Source organism: Pistacia vera, unplaced genomic scaffold, assembly GCF_008641045.1.
Source record: "Pistacia vera cultivar Batoury unplaced genomic scaffold, PisVer_v2 Contig161, whole genome shotgun sequence".
Lineage (NCBI taxonomy): Eukaryota > Viridiplantae > Streptophyta > Magnoliopsida > Sapindales > Anacardiaceae > Pistacia > Pistacia vera.
This window is the reverse complement of record NW_022195695.1, coordinates 154197-177076: the sequence shown is the minus strand read 5'-3', so window position 1 is coordinate 177076 and position 22880 is coordinate 154197. Positions and strand designations below refer to the sequence as shown.

Below are 22880 nucleotides of genomic sequence, written 5' to 3'. Positions count from 1 at the left end.
TCGGTATGGTTTCGGCTTCAGTCCTGGTGCTAACACATTAAAAGCTGGTGTAAGCATGTTTGTGAAGGCCATTGAAACTCTTACTGAAGGTGTCAAAATTCATTCATATCTACATTTTTGTAACAGGAAAGGTCACATCAGACCCCAATGCTTTAGGTTTATTACTTATTTGAAGAAAGTTCTTAAAAACCATAGTTTTGTTGCTAATGTAAATCATAATGCTAACAATGGTTTTTCTTCCAAAAGAGTTTGGAAACCTAAGGCTGATGTGAACTGTTTTATGTCTCATATTTCATTGCTTGCATTTCAAAATGATCTTTGGTATCTAGAAAATGGTTGTTCAAGGCATATGATAGGTAATAAATCTCTCTTGATTGAACTTGAATCGGTTAATAGTGGGCATGTCACTTATGGTGATGGTGGCAAATGGTCAATTGTGCTTCCTGATTTTCCTATTTTGAAAGATGTCTTACTTGTTAATGGTTTGAAAGCTAATTTGATTAGTATTAGTCAAATTTGTGACAGATTTTGTGGTTCAATGCTCAAAGGACAAGTGTCAAATTTTGAATGGTAAAGGTGTTTCTCTACTTGAGGGAAAAAGGTCAAATGACAATTGTTACTTGCTTTCTAACTGTGTGTCATGTTTCAGTTCAAAAACAGAGTCCACAAACTTGTGGCAAGAGAAACTTGGTCACATGAACTTCAAGGACTTATTGAGACTCTAAAAAAAGGAAGTGATTAAAGGACTACCAAACTTGAACTTCCAAAAGGTAATGTGTGTGGTCCATGTCAACAAAGTAAGCAAACCAAAATATCTTATAAAGCCTTATCAAATCTCAATGCCTCATGTGTTTTGGAATTGCTCCATATGAATCTAATGGGTCCTATACAAATCGAGAGTTTGGGAGGTAAGAGATATGTGTTTGCTTGTGTTGATGATTTTTCAAGATATGCTTGGGTTGACTTTTTACGTGAGAAATTTGATTCTTTCAATGCATTTAAAAAATGAGCTAAAAGGTCAATTGTTGAGAAGAGTTTTAAAGCTACAAAGATTGTGAGAATAAGGAATGATTATGGAAAATGAATTTGAGAATGCTGATTTTGCTAATTATTGTGAATTGTAGGGCATATTCCATGAATTTTCAGTACCAAAAACACCTTAATAAAATGGTGTTGTGGAGAGGAAAAACAGAGTGCTTCAAGAGATGGCTAGGGTGATGCTTAATGCCAAAAAAAATTTCTACAAGACTTTAGGCAAAATCTATTAACACGGTGTGTCATATTTCCAACAGAGTTTACCTCTGAAAAGGTATTATTCAAACTCTCTATGAATTGTGGAAAGGTAAGAAACTTGATCTCTCTTACTTTCATCTGTTTGGATGCAAATGCTATATTTTGAATGATAGAGAGAACTTAGGTAAGTTTGATTCTAGGATTGATGAAGGAGTTTTTATTGGATATTCTTTAAATAGCCGTGCTTTCAAGATCTATAATATGCATTCTGAAAAAGACATGGTACCAAATGGATTTTTAAAAATAAAATTGATGAGTTTGGTAATGTTGTTAGGAACAAAGCTAGGCTTGTAGCCCAAGGGTATACTCAAGTTGAGGGAATCGATTTTGATGAGACTTTTGCCTCTGTTGCTTGACTTGAGTCAATCCGCTTGTTACTTATTATTGCCTGCTATCTTAAGATCAAATTGTTCCAAATGGATGTCAAAAGCGTCTTCTTGAATGGGATGCTCACTGAAGAAGGATATGTTGAACAATCGATTTGTTTTTAAGACCCCCTCAAACCCAATCATGTGGAAAGCTCTTTATGGGTTGAAGCAAGCCCCACGGGCCTGGTATGAAAGGTTGACAACTTTCCTTCTTAAGAAAAACTATGAAAGAATGCTGATAAAACCCTTTTTATCAAGAGTGCTAAAAATGAAATCGTGTGTGCACAGATCTACGTTGATGATATTGTGTTTGGTTCTACATCTCATTCACATGCCCTTGAATTTATTAGCCTGATAAAAAATGAGTTTGAGATGAGTATGGTAGGGGAACTGAATATGTTTCTTGGTCTTCGAATTAAACAAATGGAAAATGACATGTTTGTTTCTCAATCAAAGTATGCTAGAAACATGTTGAAAAGAATTTGTCTAGAGAATGCAAAGCATGCTAGAACCCCTATGATTGCTACCCTTAAACTATCCAAAGATGAACATGGTAAAAGGGTAGACAATAAGATGTACCGAAGCATGATAGGAAGTCTTCTTTACTTGACTGCAAGCCGATCTGATATTTGTTTTAGTGTTGGTGTTTGTGCTAGGTTTCAAACTAACCCTTATAAGTTGCAATTGAATGCAGTGAAAAGAATCATGAAATATGTTTAAGGTACATGTGATTTTGGTATTTGGTAGTCATTTGATTCTAACAATTGCTTTATTGGATATAGTGATGTGGATTGGGCAGGAAGCTTGGATGATCGAAAGAGTGCTTTGGGTGGATGCTTTTATCTTGGAAACAACCTTGTCACATGGTATAGCAAGAAGTGAAATGCAATCTCCTTATCCATTATCAAGGCTGAGTACATTGCTGTAGGTAGTTGTTGCACTCAAATTTTATGGTTAAAGAAAATGTTGAATGATTATGGTGTTGATCAAGATTATGTGACAATTTTTTGTGATAATACGAGTGCCATTAACATCTCTAGGAATCTAGTCCAACATTCTAGGACCAAACACATTTACATAAGACATCATTTTATTAGAAAGTTAGTTGAGGAGAACATCATTGCACTTGATCATGTGAACACAAAATCCCAATTGACTGATTTATTTACAAAAGCACTTGACTATGATACTTTTGTTTTCTTGAGGAAATCCATTGGACTACTTCAACTTGAATAGTTTTTCATTTTTGTTGATGAATAAAGCACGAATATGCTACTTTTATTTTTGTTAGACAAGTCCCTTGATCTGTGCTAGCACTCTAATTGTCATTTATTTTCTCTTATCTGTGTGCTAACTCTGGTATGTTATGTCCACTGAGACTCTCTCTATAACATGACCTTATCTTATAATCAGTTGATTATCCATTCTTGTCACCATTATGAAAGAGCTACCTTGCCTGAAATGTGAAAGTTATTTTGAGTAATTTTGTAATTTTTAGAGACCCTTATATCTTGGAAAATCTATCATTAAAAGGACTACCTTCTTGCAAGTGTGAAAGCTAATTTTAGTTACGTTTATGAGAGTTATTTGCCCTTTGATCAAAATGAAAAGAAAAATCTTTATTTCCTATGCTGAAAAAGAAAAATGAAAAATATAGTAGGGCATGAGCGTAGGGGAAATTTCTCTTGTAAAATATTAATTGACCAATGTGTCATTTAACCCCCTTGAGGATACTATCACACACTTAGACAAGCTCTTGGAACTTTATCTCACTTGTGTGTGATTAACGAAGTGTTGTTTTGATTTCATTATGTTGACAACTTCCTTATGAGCTTAATTTTGTACCCTTTTCAGATTGAAAATTTGATCTATTAGGATGATTTGCACAAATTGACTGTCCTGACCTTCAAAAATTCATGTGAAGCATTTCATAATTTTAATTATATATATATAAATATATAAATTGTTCAATAAAGTCTAGTTTTTTGAAAATTTCTAATGTTCTTTTCGGATGTTGTATGCTCATATGATTGCCTATGTGCATTCACTTAGGATGGAGTTCTATTTTTAGTATTACTCTCTTTAGGGCATCAGAATCATCTCCTGCCATAAATGCTAGCCCTAATCTTTTCACGTCAGTTTTCACATTTTAAACCCTATTGCGTCGCCTGTGTTCTTTGTTCTTCACGATTTTCTCTCAAATTTTTTTCTTGTTTCTCTCACATGGATTCACAAAAGAAAGTGATTGAGAACCCAAAAAGAAATGCCATGGAGGAATCACTCAAAAAAAGATTTCAAGACTTGAAGAAATTCAGCAAGAAAAAGGCGATGAAAGAGAAAACACCATCAGAGTCTAATTCTGCCACACTAGAGGAGTCCTCTGAGGAAGAAAACAACTATTTAACCTCACCTGTCTCTTCCCTTATTTCCAGTGATAACTAGGACTTTGTGCACTCATCAGAGGAGTCTGGGGCCTCACTTGAAAAGTCACCAGAAAAATCCCCTTCGACGTCCTATAGTGCCTCAAACAACACTCCAATGACCACTCTCAAATCACACAAGGGTGCTTCTGCAAAAGTTGCTCCATCAAAGCCCTTGACTCCAACAGAGATGGAGAAGAAGGGAAAGGCAATCATGAAAGAACCTTCATCTTGTAACATCTCTCCATTTGTTTTGTCGAGGTTAGATTTAAGAGCCACATTGTCAAAAAGACAATTGTGAGCGAGATAAATGTTAGGTTAGAGGATTTTGCTGAATTTCATGCCATGATGAAGAAAAGAAAATGGCTAGGTATTGTCATGGATCTAACTGCACCCATTCAAACTCTTGTTCAAGAGTTTTACACCAACTTTGGCTTAGACAATGTTGAACCAAACTCTAATGTGCATAATGATAGAGTTCATGTTAGAGGACATTGGGTTCTGTTCCATGAAGATGTTGTTAGGAATGCTCTAGGTCTGAAAAAGAGTAAGAAGAATTTTGCTTTGACTAGTTTAGATTTAGACCAAATTGTCAAGGTGATAACTGGTGGTTCGATTGCAAAATGGCCTAGAAGTGGAGTTCTTCAACCTGGTGCACTCACACCTTTTTATAGGCTATTGTTTAAGATTTCATTAACCAATTGGTCTCATTCCATTCGTAATTCCACTGTTAGACCAGAAAGGGCACAACTCTTGTATGGGATTGCACAAGGGAAGAAAATCAATTTAGCTGCAATGATCTTCACTAGTGTTAGGGTGGCAGCATAATCCACCCACTCTCTCCAGATTTACCCTTTCCTTCCTTGATTTACAAAATCATTTCCACTTACAAGCTAAAATTTTATGAAGTGGAACCCTTATTAAAGATAAAGAGTGTCACCAAGAGGTCTTTTAGATAACCTTCAGGGAATTGTCTTCTACCTTATTGGGTGAACAATCTAGGACTAACACTTGGCAATCCAAGCTTTTTGTTGCTATGTAGGATTTGGAGACTTCCATGGAGACTGTTCTCCAATATGTGAAGGAAATTCATATTTCCTTCAATGCTCGAATGGACAAATTGGAGGCTGATTTGAAGATCCTCTATTCTAACTGAGCATGTTGATCAGAATGAGGTGCCTCCTATTGCTCCCGTTGTTCCTATTGCCCCTGCTGCTCTTGCCGTGCTTGCTGAGGATCCTACAACTGTCATTCAAGAAGAACATGCTATTCATGAAGAAGAGGAAGAGGCTGCTTATGAAGAAGAGGAAGAAGCTGCTCATAAGGAAGGGAAAGAAGTTGCTCATGAGGAAGGGAAAGAAGCTGCTCATGAAGAAGAAGAAGAACTTGAAGATGTAGCTGCTCAAGACAAAGCAAAACATTCTGTAGAGAAGGATGTTTCCCATATGAGCATTGACAATGTCCCTCCATCGCCTATCAAAGAGAACACCCTACCAGTCCAAGATGAAGCAGCTGACGCCTCCTCTACTATTGCTCCAAACGTTCAAGTGGAGGATTCTCATGTCACCATTACTGCTCCTACCAAGAAGAGAGTGAAGAGGAAAGCTCTTTTCATATCACTACCCTTTCAGAAATCTTCAAGACTTATGAACAAAGATGGGGAGTAAGCATTATAGGGGAGTAGTGAAAGTTAATTTTTTTTTTTAAAACTTTGAACTGCTTTACTATTGTCTCTCCATGGGGGAGTTTGATATTTGATATTTGTTTTTTTTTGTTTGTGTTATGTTTATGCAGAACTTATTTAATTAGTTTTATCTTGATGTTTTATTAATTAACCTTGTGTTCATATTTGTGTTATTTTTGTTTGTATGTTTGTTCTTGCAAATCGGCAGGTTTGATTGGTTGATTCAAATAGGTTTGCTCTTGATCTCTTTTATGTTCTTTGTTCATAAGTTTGAAAAAGGGGGAGAATGTGGAATATTCATATTTGTCAAACTTATGAGTTATGTGTGCACACTGGTTGCCAATCTTATGATTTGGCTTGTTTCCTTTGTTGTGTATGTGCACATCTTTCTGCGTGCACACTGGTTGCCAGACTTGCGTATTGACTTGTTTCGTTTCGATCGTGTGTGGACAACAGTTTGTGCTTACACTCTCGCTTTAGATATTTGCAACCCAACATGAGTTGCATGTCTAATAAACTGAAAAAAATATTATTTATCTTTGTCTCTTACTTTTTAGGACATTTTTACATGTGTCATAGTACCCATAAGTGGTCTTAGGGAATAAATTTTCTTTTCCCGATTTGCTTTGTGGTCCAAACCAAAAGAAGGAATACTTCCCTTATTTGGATAAACATGGGTCAACTCCTTGTTGGCTGATGTGACACTAATGTGTTGAGCAAGAAACGTACACTGTATATCATCTCATCTTACGTCTTTGAATCTAACATTTTGATCTTTTATTTTTATTATACTTTGAATTTTCTTAGAGTATACTTTCTCTTAAGGTTCATATGTTCATTTCCATTTTGTGCCAAAACCTCACCATATCAAATATAGACTTGAGGCTCTTCGAACATGATTCTTTTGCTGATGTTGGTGCGTGGCGTCGATGTTTGAAGCTTGGTGGTTCACAAGTTGTTCTCGGGTGTGTTGAAGAAGATCTAAGGAGTTGCTACAGGTTCAGGTTTTAGAGTGTGATGCTAAGTGTAAAGTTGAATAGGGAGTTCTTTTTACTGTATCTTTGATCAACTTTGAACTATATCTTGTAATGTGTTTTTTACTTAGTGGATTGCTTTGATCTGGACAAGATCCCATGGATGTAGGCTAAAAGTGGATTTAGCTGAACTATATATATGTCTGTGTTATTTATTTTCCGCACTTGTGTTTGATGTGGTTAAATTGAAAATGTCTTAAACAACTTGATAATATTTCTGTTACACTTAAAATGGGTAACCATACACTAAAGTGATCAGTTAACCAACAACTCTGTCCCCAACAGACTATATATAATACTAAATATAATACTAAATCTTGCGTAAGATCATGTGAGCACCATGTTGTGGTTGTATAGTTACACCACGAGCTGGGGCATGAACATATGTTGGAGAAAGTTGAAAAGAGAAATTCTGCACAATCATTGTTAAAGCTAGTTTTGCTTCTAGTAATGCAAAGTTTTGTCCAATGCATATTCTAGGACCCCAACCAAATGGGAAGAATGGGACTTGATCATTCTTTGATGCCTTTGAAACACCCTGGGAAAATCTATCAGGATTGAAGTCCTTTGCATCCGCTCCCCAATATTCTTCATCCTGATGAACTAGAATCATTGGTAATGCAATTAAAACTCCAGATGGTATTTTCATTTCCCCCAATTTGAACTCCTTCATAGTTGCTCGGGTAAACAAAGCTCCTGGTGGATATAACCTCAGTGCCTCGTGGATAATTTTGTTTACCTGAAACACATATGTTCCAGGGAATTAATTAAATAATGTGAAGGAGTAGTCTTAAAACATTAAATTCTCAAGTAAAATATAACTTTATAAGGGATATGTTTACTTACTTCTTTCAAGCGGTTTAACTCATCAAATTGCGGTTCTTTGTTCCCGAAAACTTGGAAAACTTCTTCTCTTGCTCGTTCTTGCCAATTTTGATGCATACACAACAAAATCATCGTCCATACAATCAAACTTGCAGTAGTCTCTTGTCCAGCAAGATAAAAAAGTTTGCATTCCTCAATCACCTCTTCAATACTCATTCCACTTTCTTTATTCCCATGCTCTTGAATTTCTCTATGATTTGATTCCACTAATAAACCCAATAAATCATCACTACTTGCTTCTCCAACTTTCAGTGCCTCCTCTCTTTTCTTTATGATGCCTCTTATCAATTCTATAATTTCTATGTTATTACTTTTCAATTTTCTATTGGCTTGAGTGGGCAAAAACCTGAGAAGAGACAAATTTATATCATAAGTGCAAGCATGAAATGTACTGAGTAACATTTATTAGAAAACAGATTTAAAACCATTTATAAACTTCTATAAAGGAATTGAGAAAAAAATTTAAGATGCTTTTACAATAAAAATACTACTGAGTTGTTTGATTTTTTATCAATTTTATGTAAATACTTTCTAATTGCATTGAGCGTTTTTTTCATTTTTGGAATTTATTTATCATAAAATTCAACAAAGTAAATATAAAACGACCCCATGTTAGTTTAATTACCTCCATCCAGGGATGTGGAAGAAGTAGAAAACTTGAATCAAAAGGTTAATTTGTTCCGTTATGAGTTCGAATATTTTTCTTCCGTCTTTAAAACTACTACCAAATGCTGTCTGAGAAATCACATCTGCTGTTAAAGTCTTAATGTCAGGCCATATGTCTAACTCACGAGATTCTTCATTTGCGATTGTGCTCTTCCACTTGCTTATCATCTCATTGCAACTCAAATACATTTTAGGTAACATATTCTACAAAGAGAAAGAAATAGAAGGACCATGTGAGAGTTATCTCAATATAAGAGTGCATGAATTTTAGATTCAGTCGAAAACATATGCATACAGCATACATACACACTACTAAAGAGAAATTCTTAATATTTACAGTCGTATTTCAAATTTTTTACCAAATAATATGTTTAATATTAAATGTAACAACAGTATATGATAAATCATATCGGCTGATATATCACAAGCTTAAAGCAAGAAAGTAACGTTACAACTACAATCTTAAAATATATTATTAAATCAGTCTTTGGGTAAAATAAAATAATAAAAGCATGAGATTGCATATCTTTGAATGGGACCCACATAATTATATTATTATGTTTGATAAGATTATTTCATGAGTATTGGAGGATAGAAAGAAGAAAAACCTTCAACTTGTCTAGATGGAAAGCTGGGTTGGCTATCTTTCTGACTCTGAACCATTGTTCACCCTCATACATCACCATCCCGCTGAATACCAATTTGCTAAGTGGGCTCCTCTTGGGTTTTTGAAATATGTCACACCTTAACATTATTTCTCTTATCAATTTGGGGTCCGTGATGTTTATGCTTGGTGTTGGGCCTAACCATATGAACGAATTCTTTCCTGCATTCACCGTAAGGCCCAAGTATTAGTTATAATTAAACAAGAAAAGTTATTGATTTTTTAGTTAGTACTAAATATAGAAGGATAAAGTAGTAGATTAGCTATAAACATCCTATAATCAAATAATAAATTATCAAAGTTTTATTATTATTTTGTTAATTAAGAAACTTCAAATCTCATTATCTTTAACTTAAAAGTACTGATAGAAGATGACTTTATACAATGTCACTATCTTGTGCGTTTGCATCAGCACATGCATCATCAACTCCCAGAATTTTCCTTCATGTCTTGTGCGTTTGACTTAGAAATTAGTATTACATATCATCTTTTAGACAATTAGATGATCATTTATAAATGATTATTAATAATATATAACATTTCTTGTTGTTAAGTTTGATAATAGAATCTTTATAAGAATTTGATTCAAAACTTGGTTATTTATTTTATATTTATTAGTAGCCCATAACGTTATAACAACGGGAAAACACTGTGTGCTTCTATTATTTTTTAATTATTATTATCAAAACCTTGGTCAAATAAAGATGTTTTAAGATAGTGATGCATTTGTTCTAATAGTAGACAAGAATAAGATAAGAAGATGGCACCGCCTTACTGCTACAGAGATTGACTCACCAATAGACACAGTGTTCTTATCTTATCCATGTTTTCCGATAAGCACAACCATATCTAGCTAAAGACGAAAGTAAGAGATCGAAGACTATGCTACAACACATCATGGCCATTAATTAATTATAAAGTCTCAAAAGAAAGGAGATAGCATACCGTAGTTCGTGATGATACGATGGTGGAATGGAATGATTCGCTGCGCAATATCGTGGGAGACGGGGCTGATGGGTCTAATTTTTGCTTGTTTTGACACCATGTACATCTCTTTTGTGTCACCGTGAAGAAGTTTGTATGAGTTGCCAGAGAAACCTTGTTGTCTCAGCAACATCTCCAGCTTCTTCGGCTTCAACCAAATCCAATCCAGAAGAGACCATACAGAAGCTAAAAGGGCCGCAAAAACAAAGGAGAATACGATGGATGTAACCGATATCTCCATTTTCAAGAAGGAAGGGAGAGGAGAGAAGAGAGATATGTGAAAATAGGTGCCGTATGGAGATGCGTTGCCAGTTTTATACTCAACATTCAACAAGAGAGTTCATTTTTGTTTGAAATTAATGGCTAATTAAAAAATAAACAAGGTTTTTTTTTTTTTTTTTTTTTAATAAGCAATAAAAATGTGAACGGATTAATTTCGAACAAATCCACTACACTTGGTAGTTAGTAGAAAGATTCTCTTTCATAATATTAAACATAGGACAGTTTATTAGTAAAATGTAGAAAATTATATTTATATTAAATATTTTATTATAACTTAGGAAACCTTTAAGAAGCGCGGGTACGACCAAATTACAATTAGAGTGTGTTCGGTTGGAGGTTAACCTCTGTTATTTTAGTAATGTCATTTTATATTATTGGCATTATTATGTTTGATTGTTCAGTATAAAATATTTTAGTAATTTTTCAATACCAATAGTAATAATTATTAGGGTAAGTTTGGATTGGAGGCATATAAGATAATATAAGTAATCTTCATTTATTTTACAAGATTCCAGTGTTTGGTTTGTAAGTAATAAAATATTATGGGAATCTTTATTGTAAATAGTGTTTATTATTGGTAATGTGAGGAGTAATCCGATACCCTCCCCCACCCCTAGGATTAAAACATTATCAAGTAATCTGATTTTTATACCTATTTTGTTCTCAATTAAATACTATTTTGGACACAATTGTCATTAAATGTCTACCAAATAACAACTAGCCCAGTTTCCCTACATTTGAGAAATTGGCTAAAACATCCTAGCCACAAAAAAGTTTAAAAATTGACAAAACACCCCCAACCACCCAAGACCAGCACCGACTGTTACTCACCCTCGTCAACCGTCAACGTCAGTTGTTGCAGTGGCGCATGATCGGTATGATCTGGCCAGTCTTGTGTTGGTAAGGCCTTTTCTAGCCATGGATCACATGTCCATAATCGGAAACGATCATCTCATAGCTATAGATCTGGCCATGCAACGGCCATGGATTTGTGATCCATGGTCGGAAATGACTTTTTTGTTGCACGATCAGCCATATGCGGCCAGTCATGCACCATTTTGTCGATTGTCGGCAGCGATCGACGGTGGTGGTTGGCTATCGGTAGTGGCTTGGGGTGGGTGGAGGTGATTTTGCTATAAATTAAGTTTTATATGGTTGGAGTATTTCAGCAAAATTTCAAATGTAGGGAGTTAAAAGAAATTATGCAAAAAATAATAATGTATTAATATTTAAAAATGAGGGCAATTTAGTAATCTATATAACATATCCACCAATTTATCCTCCCAACCAAACATATTATTCACAAATTTATTCGAACCAACCAAACACATTTTCTAAACATTCTCAGTAATCTTCAAAGTGATTTATTTTTCCGTTAATATAACATATCCCGATCCAAACATCCACTTAGTTATATAGGTGGTAATATGAATACCACAATTTTATTAGGTATTTTAAGATTACTTGGTAATCTTAATTTTGTTACAATTTTACTCCTAATTAATAAAATAATTAGATAGTAATGCACTTGTTTTGTAAACAATTTACATGAATCACTGCCTTTACAATTTTACCCTTAAGCAATAAAATTTTTGGACAATAATACCCTTGTTTTGAAAACAATTTACATGAACCCTCCAGTGGCTTCGGTGGATGGGGTGTTTTTTGTTAAAATTTAAATTTTATATTGTGTCTGGGGTGTTTTAACAAAATCTCAAAGGGAGTTAATAATAATAATAATAATAATATTAAAAGGGAAGGACAATTACATATCCACCAATTTATTCCTCCCAACCAAACATATCAATATGACATACCTACTAATTTATTTTTCTTATGGGTATGACCACTTTATTTTTCTTAGATACTTATTTAGAGAATAATTAAATAATTGCATCATTTTGATAAAACTACTAAATAGAGTAATTAAAAAGGTATTTGTTGTTGAAAAAATATTTTTTAAATTACGTTTATAATTTTTTTCCATGTTAGTTAAGTATTAAGTTAAATTTATTAAAAAAGCATCCACTTAACGGTGAATTATTTTATAAACATAAAACTAAAGACAGTGGTCGTTGTGTGCGTGTCATGAACAGGGGTGTATATGAGCCAAGCCGAACCCCCTGATGTTCACAGATTGGTTCATGAATTTGGAGTGATCTTGATCTCGATCTTGAGCCTTGCAAGCATTGAAAATTCAGGCTCGAGATCGAGCTCGTTCGAGTTTGATAAGATCGAGATCGGCTCGAGCTCGGCTTGCATACCTAGCGAGCTTGAGTTCAAATTGTAACGTCATGACATATGCCAACCAGGAAATCAGTTTTGAAATTGGGTTATATATGATATGCCAAAGCTTGCTCAAGATAAATTCACAACAAAATCTAATATAAACGTCAGATGCAGATACCAAAATGAAAAATTCCCACAATCAAATTTGAGATGCTTGAGCAGCATTTGCAGCATCTCATTGTTTGTTTACTTCTAAACTTCCAAGCATGGCGACGTTTACATCGAATTGAAGTTTTACTTCTACAAGCATGGTAAATTCCTTGTAGAAGTAAAGCATTTGGTTCTTGATATAAACAAACTCCAGACTCAGAAGCTTGCTTGCTTTCTTCTTGGCTGCCTAAGTAAAACCCCCTTCTCCTTTTGCTTGAATGCCCCGGAACTTCGTCTATGCATGATAATTTAAGCTTGATTTCTTCTTTGCCTAGACTTGAATGATACCTTCATTGAAATCTTTAAGGTTCGCCTGTAATAAGACAGCATCAGAACACACTTAAATTGGTACCGCTCTTTGTGTGTCATTGGCAGCACAATGGCCTCAACAAGTTCTTGGATCTGTCCCAAACCAGATTAAAGTAGAAGGCATAAGATATATGGTGTTAACGAACACCACTGATTGTTCATAATAAGCACATGTTAGAAACTAACCTGCTTCTCCAGTCCTCCAAGTCCAATGTCGTTATAATCTTCAGTTGGTTTCTCATCAACTTCCATTGCCTTCGCACTGGAATCATATTCGGATGGCAGTGAAACAAATAGGGTGGAGTTAGTACATTTAAAGCTTTACAAACCTTTGTAGTTTTGATTGGAAATAAAAGATCTTCAATAACTTGAAGAATCCTCTAACTGTATCCAGCACAAGATGAAAAGAGAGAGCCAAACAAAATTGGGCTTTTCGGTGATATCTGTCCTCCTAAAAATTAGGTTAAAATGAGATTATAAACATATTTACATACTTGGACCATTTTGTAATTTTGAAGTTGTTATTAACTTCTTAATAAAATTTCATTATAGCTAGTTTGTCCTTAAAACAATTTAAATTTAAAAGTCAATCCTTGGTTTAAACTATTTTATAACCAAAGCATTTAACTTTTACTAAATCCCATACATATATATATATATATATATATATATTCAATCAAATCCATTAAATCCATTAAATATATATATTGACCCATTATTGAATCCAATTCAATAACGACCAAATGACCTTATTAACCTTAGTAAGTGCTAGATTTCCATGGATAATTATTTCCCACCAATACATTAATTCGGATGCATACGTTTATGTCCGAACATCATTAACCTTTAATGATATGTACTATCCTCTCTTCTCATACTTGTTTTTTTTTAGGTGTGACTATTTAGGTTCACTGTAACCTAGCCGTAGGCTCAATATCGTATTCCGATATGTTTCGTCATGACATTTTATGATCAAAACTCCTACCGATCATGGTAGGCATCTAGCAATGCTCCATAACCCCTAAGCCACAATGAAGATAAACTCCAATGAAACTTTCTCCGATTGTATTTTTCGTATAGTCAAATCCCTCTATTGTCTAATCCTGATTAAGAATGGGTTCATGGTATGTCAAAACCCTTAACTTAATTTTTAATCGAATCGTCAATCAATACAATGGAACGTGTCATCATGAAACCCTTTTCATATGATAGTCTTCATACTCTGGCCAAAGATTTCCCTTTTCTAATGTTTATTGACATTCGTCTGGAAACTCGGGACCAAACCATTTCGAGTCGATGAATCCCGTCTTGACTAGCACTTGTCCTCGCACATGAATAACAAATGACCAAATTGGCCTCTTATAGAAGACATGACTAGTGTCATGTTTATACACCATATGAACAATATGCATCTCATGTCGGATCCAACCATGATGTCTCGGGTCTAAGGATCAATGGTACACTAGTACGACCATATGATGTATCATTGACCACCTTCTAAATGTCTGTATGATTTATCGTAATCGGTCATATTTGATAAACAGTTCACTAACTATTTGTCCGCGCTAAAGCCCTAGTGACATAACTCTTATAATCACCCACGTTAATACCATCACATGATATTCAATGGAGAGATTCAGCATGCCTACTATGCAATGTTATTGCCCAATTAACATTACTTACGTAGGGAATGCTTCGACGATTTGATCTTCTAAAGATCTGTATCATCCGGACATTTCACATGCATTATAAATAGTATCAATGAAGCAGTATACGTACATGTGAAATCAGAACTTTTTCTTCCATTCTTAAAAGAATATTTACAAGATATAATGCCATACACGATTGGTTCCTAGGGCATACACTAACAGGCAGTGTTTCTAGGATCAAGTAACTATCTTTATTGACCCTAACTAAATCACCGAGTTTCAACTTATCTGGGTCAACAAGCCCAACTACTGGAATGAAGATGGTCTGCATTCAAGATTAAATAATAATTTTTGATAATGACATATTAACTAGTTGCTTACAAGAGTAAACACACACACACACCATATGTAAAAAATTGTGTCTTACATGACGAGTAAATGTTTTTAACACTACACATTTACCCTTCCTTTGTGAATCAAGATCAATATTGGCACCGTCTTCCTCGGCCTCATCTTCTGGATTTTCACCCTCCCACACAGCCAACCTACAACAACCCTATACAATAGCCACCCTTCTACACATCCATAACCCACAACAGCCTTGCACAACAAAGAAAAACCTGCATAGAAAACTAGCAACCTAACAAACCATCCCAAACAACCATCCACACACAAAATAAGCACACAAAAGACCACAAACAACAATCAAAACCAGTTTTCCTTTACAATGTCAATGAAAATCAGTACAATGATTATCCATCAAGCATCCAAAACATCCATTACATAGTTAATCCAACCAAAATACAATAAGGAGAAAATCTGGAATCATCCATTACATCGAAAACATAATTAATATGAAGGAAGAACTCATATCCTTCATCACCAAAAATTGGAAGCATCCATCAATCATCCATTAGTAGCTTCCCTCAACTGAAAAAGAAAAAAAAATCTACATTTCAAACCACCTCAACATGTAAATAATCAATGAAAATGACTAATATATACCTGTGGGATTCATTTGATGGGAAGATCAATCTCCTTATGTTTATGCTCTTTCTAAAATACAAAAATCATAAAAATTAGTTTAAGTTATAACTTAAAATAAATATTAAATAAAACTGTCAAAATATTTATATAACTTTAATAATTGAAACTTACTTTGTTCTTTCTCTTAAGTCCTCTTAGATTGCGACACCAATCACCTCCATAAAGTAGCACTTGTACTGTTTTTGGAGACAATGAAGCTTAACAAGTTTCAATAACTCTCCTGCCAGCATTAAAATTGGCCTCCGAAGCCACCATGGTGATAGGAATGGCTAGTATATCACAAGCCATCCTAGATAACAGTAGCACTTCAACGTATTCACTTTCCACCACTATAGTGCATCAAATGTAGTTGGATCATCCCCATTGTTAGAAATGTAACATCCCTTTTCTAGATAATTAACTAACTTAAATTTTTCTAGTGGGATACTTTGAACTACTTTCAAATATTGCATAAATAATGCAATACCTGGCGAACTACTTGAGTTTTGTACATTAACCCAAGGAACCACTCTATTTTCAACACTTTGTTCATTGTTCAAGGATTGGGATTCATCCACATATTCTTGATAAATTTCATGCAGGGCATCTTTAACTTTTAACAAATTTGCTTGTGTTTTAGTCTCTTCATACATTCTACGGAAACAATACTCAAGCATCGCCTTTTTGCACCTAGGATCTAGCACAGAAGCTACACACATCAACAAATTACACTCCCCCCAATATTTGTCAAACTTCTTTTTCATTTTCTTCACCACATCTCGAATAAAATCACTTTCATCCATTGCCTTTTCTTCTAGCATAACCTTGACCTGAAAAACTTCACTTAGAAATAGATTTGCAGTCGGGTAATCACTCCCAAAGATGATATTAGTAATTGTGTTGAACACTTCTAAAACTTCCAAAACTTTTTCAACTCTCACCCAATCCTCTGGATTTGGACAATAATTAGAATGAGGGTTTTTGTCACTATATATTTAAAAGACATTTTTGAACTTAACTGCAATAGTCAACATCTCATAGGTGGAATTCCACCTTGTTTTACAGTCAAGAATGAGCTTTCGATTAGGCAAACGTAAAAACTGCCACTACACAATTTATGAAAACATGATAACCCCACTTTCTGTTTGTTTGATATATGCCACACTGTCACGAACATCCACAGCAACATACCTTATTTCAATCAAACCATCTTGAACCATAATATTCAAGATGTGTGCACAACACCTAATGTGGAACAATTCCCCCCAACATACAAGGCTTTTGTTTATTGAAAAATTGTCTTTCAAGATCCTAATTATTGTATCATTACTTGAGGCATTATCGACAAAGATTGTGAACACCTTGTTTTCTATACGCCATTCCTTTACACACTTATAAATCAAATTCACAATTAGAGCACCAATGTGAGGAGGAGGTATACACACGAAGTTAAGAACACATTTTTGTAGGTTCCAGTTGCTATCTATAAAGTGCCATGTATTCTATCTTGTGATTACTTGACTTCCATAAATCTGTCGTCAAGCTTATTTTGTCAATGGTCTTTAACAAAGTTTTCAACTTTGTTTTCTCCCTCTCATACATAGTAATGTGATCATTCTTTCACATGTTGTGGTTTATCCTTTCCCCATTGAGGAATTGCATATCTCTACATATCATTAAATCCCTCCTCCTCGACAATAGTAAATGGATGCTCATGCATAAGCACCCAATTGGCAACTAGTTCCCTCATCTTCACCATTTCAAATTTCCCACTGGTAAGTACAGGGATCAGATTATCAGTTGCACCACTTGCACCCGTATCTACTACCTGCGCTTGGAAAAACCTTTGTTGTTGCTCTTGGAAAAGAATTCGCCGTGTACAACTATTCAAATGTCTTGAAAGGTGAGTAGTGCTCCCGGTAATGGTTATCACAACTTTTGCCTTGCAATGGATGCACTTAGCCTTCCTGGTATTTTCAGGTTGAGTCACTTCCTTAAAATCGTTCCAAATTGCCTATGTCTTGACTCTTTTTTTTTTCTTGCAAATGGGTTAACATCAACCTCTTCATTAACGTCCAATGTGGTTGTTTCAGTGGTGGGTCTACTTCCATCTGGAATGCTACTTGTCTTTCGTACATTGCAATGCTAAAGAGGAGACCTCTGCTAGAGTGGTAGTGGGGTCGGTATGCCAAGACTAGAAGTGGATGCCATATCTAATCAAATACACAACACATATTTTAGTAAAAAATTTCTTGAAAGATATATATATATATATATATATACACAAATGTATATATAATCAAATAAACAAATGTACATAACACATAACAGATTAGTTCATTTCTAATGCCATAGAAAATAGTTTACCAAATAAATAAGCTCACTCCATCCTATGAGTTGTGATAGTCTTAAAAGGTAGAAACCAAGCATAAAAAGAGAGACAAAATAACTGACTGTCGATATGCTCAAGACTAGAAGTGGATGCCATATCTAATCAAATACATAACACATATTTTAGTAAAAAAGTTCTTGAAAGATATATATATATATATATATATACACAAATGTATATATAATCAAATAAACAAATGTACATAACACATAACAGATTAGTTCATTTCTAATGCCATAGAAAATAGTTTACCAAATAAATAAGCTCACTCCATCCTATGAGTTGTGATAGTCTTAAAAGGTAGAAACCAAGCATAAAAAGAGAGACAAAATAACTGACTGTCGATATGCTCAAGACTAGAAGTGGATGCCATATCTAATCAAATACATAACACATATTTTAGTAAAAAAGTTCTTGAAAGATATATATATATATATATATATACACAAATGTATATATAATCAAATAAACAAATGTACATAACACATAACAGATTAGTTCATTTCTAATGCNTGGTTATGTCTTTTTTTTTAATGGTTGTCGGGTTTTGAGAAGTTAAAAGATAGAGTAAGAAAGTGAAATATAAATGGGCAAAGGAATGCCCAGAACACCAAAAATAACAATGATAAACAAAAGAGAAACTCATGAGTTTGTGGAATGTAGAGTTCATGGAGGCTGGGTGTTTGGGTTTCTATCCAGGAAACAAAGTTCGGTGAGGCTGTGGTCGTGGCGCTATGAAGTTGTGATAGAGTGTTTGGGTTTGGACTTGGAGTCTTTATGGGTTTAGACAACAAAAGGGTGTTATAGGTTTGAGTTATGGCGGTCAAAGCTGTGATAGAGTGTTTGGGTTTGGACTTGGAGTCTTTATGGGTTTAGACAACAAATGGGTGTTATAGGATTGGGTTATGACAGTCGAAGCTGTGATAGAGTGTTTGGGTTGGGACTTGGAGTCTTTATGGGTTTAGACAACAAATGGGTGTTATAGGTTTGGGTTACGACGGCGTGGACATGGTCGTGGCGCAATAGAGCACAATTTCTAGTTGGAAAATGAACTTTGTGGAGAGTTAGAGAATGGAGAGTGTGAATGACGGCTGTTTTGGTTGTGGAGTGTGAACAAAGATTGGAGGGTATTACGGCTGTTTTGGTTTTTAGAGTGATAAGGGGTTAGGTTATTTTGGGTTTTAAAATTCACGTGCTTTTTGGGGCTCATGAATTTTCGAGCTGAGTACCACTAGGCTCAGTACTCAGCTCGTATATTATACGAGCCGGTCGGCTCGAGTATGGCTCAAATTTTTTTAGCCAAGCCGAGCCCAAGTAGCTCGCGAGCTACTCGGCTCGGCTACGGCCCTAGTCATGATCATGCAAGATTTAATGTTTTATGATTTACTAAAAACATTAGATTAAAATAAAATGAAACTAATGTGTGCGTATCAATTTACTAGCACCATAAGAGAGTTATCTGATAATCATTATCACACCAATCACACTCAATTTACTGGGTTAAAAAAAACAGGTTAATTAAAAATCTCTTCTTTTGCATGTTCTTGCCAGTTTTAATCAATTTCAGCATTCATTATAATAATTTTTTAGTTTTCTATTTACATTAACATCATAAAATTAGCAAAGATGAACGATTCATAAGAAATAGAAAAATTAAATATATATATATATAAAATTAGTGACATTAAAATAATCAATCTAGTTTATAAAATATTATAAATTACATCAAAACTAAGGGGCTATTTTTTTTTTTTTTTTTTTTAACACTTAATAGAATTAAGTTGCACTAAACATTTAATAAATTTAAGAAATGTGATGTGATTGTTTGTTTGCTTTTTTAAATTAAGTCTAAATTTATTTTTTAAAATTTACAATTACTAATATACCTTAATAAAATATTATGGAAGAGAATTTTGGTCAATCGATCACCCAAATGAGATTGCCAGAATCTACCACCGGCCAATGTCTAGAAATTTTTTTGATGCATAAAAGAAGTAGAATTGATATCAAAATGATCCTCTTTGAACAATCTATCAACCTATATAAATTTTAATTGAAATACAGGTGGCATTGGACGGGATCTAAAGGAGAAAGTGTGGCATCTGAAATTTCTCTATCAGATCCCAACTAAATGATGCACCTATTGATAAAAAATAAAATAAACTGTACGGATAGATAGAGGGTGAAAATACAATCATTTTGATACCAAAACTCGCCAAATTATTTTTTGGTGATCGGAATCCAATGGCCATCATCAGGTTCCAACCATCGGATATTGTATTTATTTAATAAGATAAAATAGTTTAAAAATATTTTAAATGAAATAAATGAGAAGTCTGATTTTAACATTTTATTTAAATTTATATTTATTATCATATAGGGGCATTTGAGATAACTAAACTTATGTATGTATTAAAAACATTTAGATTTTAGAATCTATATTTATATATCTATATATTCCTAAGACAGCCTATTTGATTGCCATGTAGGATTTTTTAAGCTCTAGAATTGCTTCATCTTGACATGTTGGAGGTGTTAGAGTAGATACCCTAGAGCCAATCAATTATTGTAGAATTAACTCTTTGTAATAATGTTCATTAATCAATAAAAGACATTTTATTCTATATCGCGTAAATCATTATTATTGCAATATGTATTGATATATGTCTTTAGAATGGTAGAACCGTGACGAGGGCATCAAGTGTTTCAAATTTTGATAGTGAGAACCCTATGAGCACATATGGTGGCTATTCTAGAAACGTCTGTAGCCCTAGTATTATTCTGAAGTAAGGGCACAGATAATACGGTGAGGCTATCATAATGTTGAACGACCCTATCAAAAGGCAGTGATTGATCTCACTTGTCAAGATTGTTTGGTGACAGCCTAGGGCAACACATGGGTGCTTATTGTAGGCAAATACACTGCAACAAGTTCACTAGACTGACCCACCAGAGGATTCCAAATGGATGGTAACCCTAGTGTCTATAGAACAAATCCTCTAACAAATGGTAGTACATGTGATCCTTAGACTTGAGATCACCGGAGCGCCTTGTGCACTGATTGGTGCAGTTTGACACTAACCTAACGCAATTCTATTCAGAGCTATCAATACGGTGGTGATTGGCTACATCAAGGAGTGTATTAAGACTATGGTGGATAGACAGAGGATTCATCACTCCCGGGTACGGGAGAAGTTATCTCACGGTGCAATTCAGTATATGGCAATGACACTAAAACTGTGGCCACAGTGGGATTGAGTTGTTGCTCTATCTAGTTTATAATACAAGTCCTTGGTCTAGAAACTGAATACATAATATCGAGAGTAATCGAAGGTTGACACTATTTCTATGCCTTCATCTCGTCGAGATAACGTATGATGAAAGGATTGAATTTTACGGTAACCATATCGTTGATAGGTAGCTACTTTGCTGAATCCGAATCTATCGAGTGGCTATGATGCCTGCTAGGGGCCAATCTTGGTATGTGTATTAGTGAGACGATTAATTAGTGTTAATCGGATACTATACACTATCGGTATGATGAGGAGCCTATTGGTCACACACATAGAAGATAATTTAAGACTCAGGAAGTAAGAAGGGCGTTTTCGTCTTTTTAGGCGAAAGGGTATTTTGATAATTTCATAGTGCAATTAAATTTTGCTGACGCCGTAGCCTTTTATTTAATTTGTTAGAAAAATTAAATAAGTGAAATTATATTTAAATATGTGTTAGCATATATTTAAATAAATTATCGTTATTGTTAAATGTTAATATATATATTAAATGATTTTAATTGAGATAATGATGAATTAAAATAAATATCTAATTGGGAGTGTTTGGAAACATGGGGTGTTTGGGTTGGAGCCCAAGCCTTTTCCCTATGGGAATAGGGCAATTAAAATATTACTATAAAAGAAAAGTTTTAGTTGTAAAATAAAAAGAGTTTTTCATTCATTCAATATTCCAAAAGGAGAAAACACACAGCCCCCAAAACACTCTCACACCAGATTTGGGTTTTTGCCTAAAATCAATTACTCTTCATTTCTTCCTTGTTTCTTAAGGCTAAAAAGGGATCTAGCAAATCCCTCCTTAGTTCCTTGCGATTGTCTTCGTGTGGACTACGTCGGTTTGATCCTACACTTGGGTCGGTAGCAAAATACATTCAGAGACAACTTGGAGGAGCCTCCAAACGTGCGTATGATTCCTTAAACCTTGAAAAGATTTTTCTATAGATTTAATATATATATATATTGTATAAACTGTAATTTTTGTACCTGGATCTTGGTTCTAAGGAACGATCCATGTCGTTTATGTTTTTGTTTTTTGCTGCGTAACTGGGTTGTTCACTTACAGGAGGATTGTCCGACATGTGGCTGCCGTGTATGTGGAATTAATATGAAGGGTTAGAGATATTTATGAGAATGTGAAGGGATTTATACTTTGTATTCTTCAAATTAATGAGATTCCTATATATGTAGACAGGGACGTAGCCAGAATTCTAAGTCAGTGGGTTCAAAATATCAAAGTTGATAAATTTATAATAAAATATATAATGAAGTAATAAGAATAAAAATGTAATTTTAAAAGTTATACGTACCAAATTATCAATTCTACAACTATTCTTGATGATTTTTTATATTCTGAAAACGTTGTATAATCCCCAAATCTCTACAATTTAGGGTTTCATCAATTCTTTAAACCATTCAAAATTAACTCAATAACTAACCAAAATTTATCAAACCCAACTTAAAACAACAACTAATTAACACATACCTCAACATGAAC

The 22880-nt window shown here is 34.3% G+C and overlaps 1 protein-coding gene across 1 annotated transcript; it reads right to left on the bottom strand.

Annotated features, from left to right (window-relative positions):
* Positions 1–6979: 6979 nt before the first annotated feature.
* LOC116125235 (cytochrome P450 CYP72A219-like) lies at positions 6980–10348 on the bottom strand. The gene is made up of 5 exons (XM_031410959.1): positions 9960–10348; positions 8959–9176; positions 8310–8554; positions 7646–8030; positions 6980–7538 (listed from the first exon to the last, which is right to left on the bottom strand). Exons 1-5 carry the CDS (start codon positions 10237–10239, stop codon positions 7110–7112), a joined length of 1557 nt encoding a protein of 518 aa, XP_031266819.1. The 5' UTR covers positions 10240–10348; the 3' UTR covers positions 6980–7109.
* Between the last annotated feature and the right edge of the window lie 12532 nt (positions 10349–22880).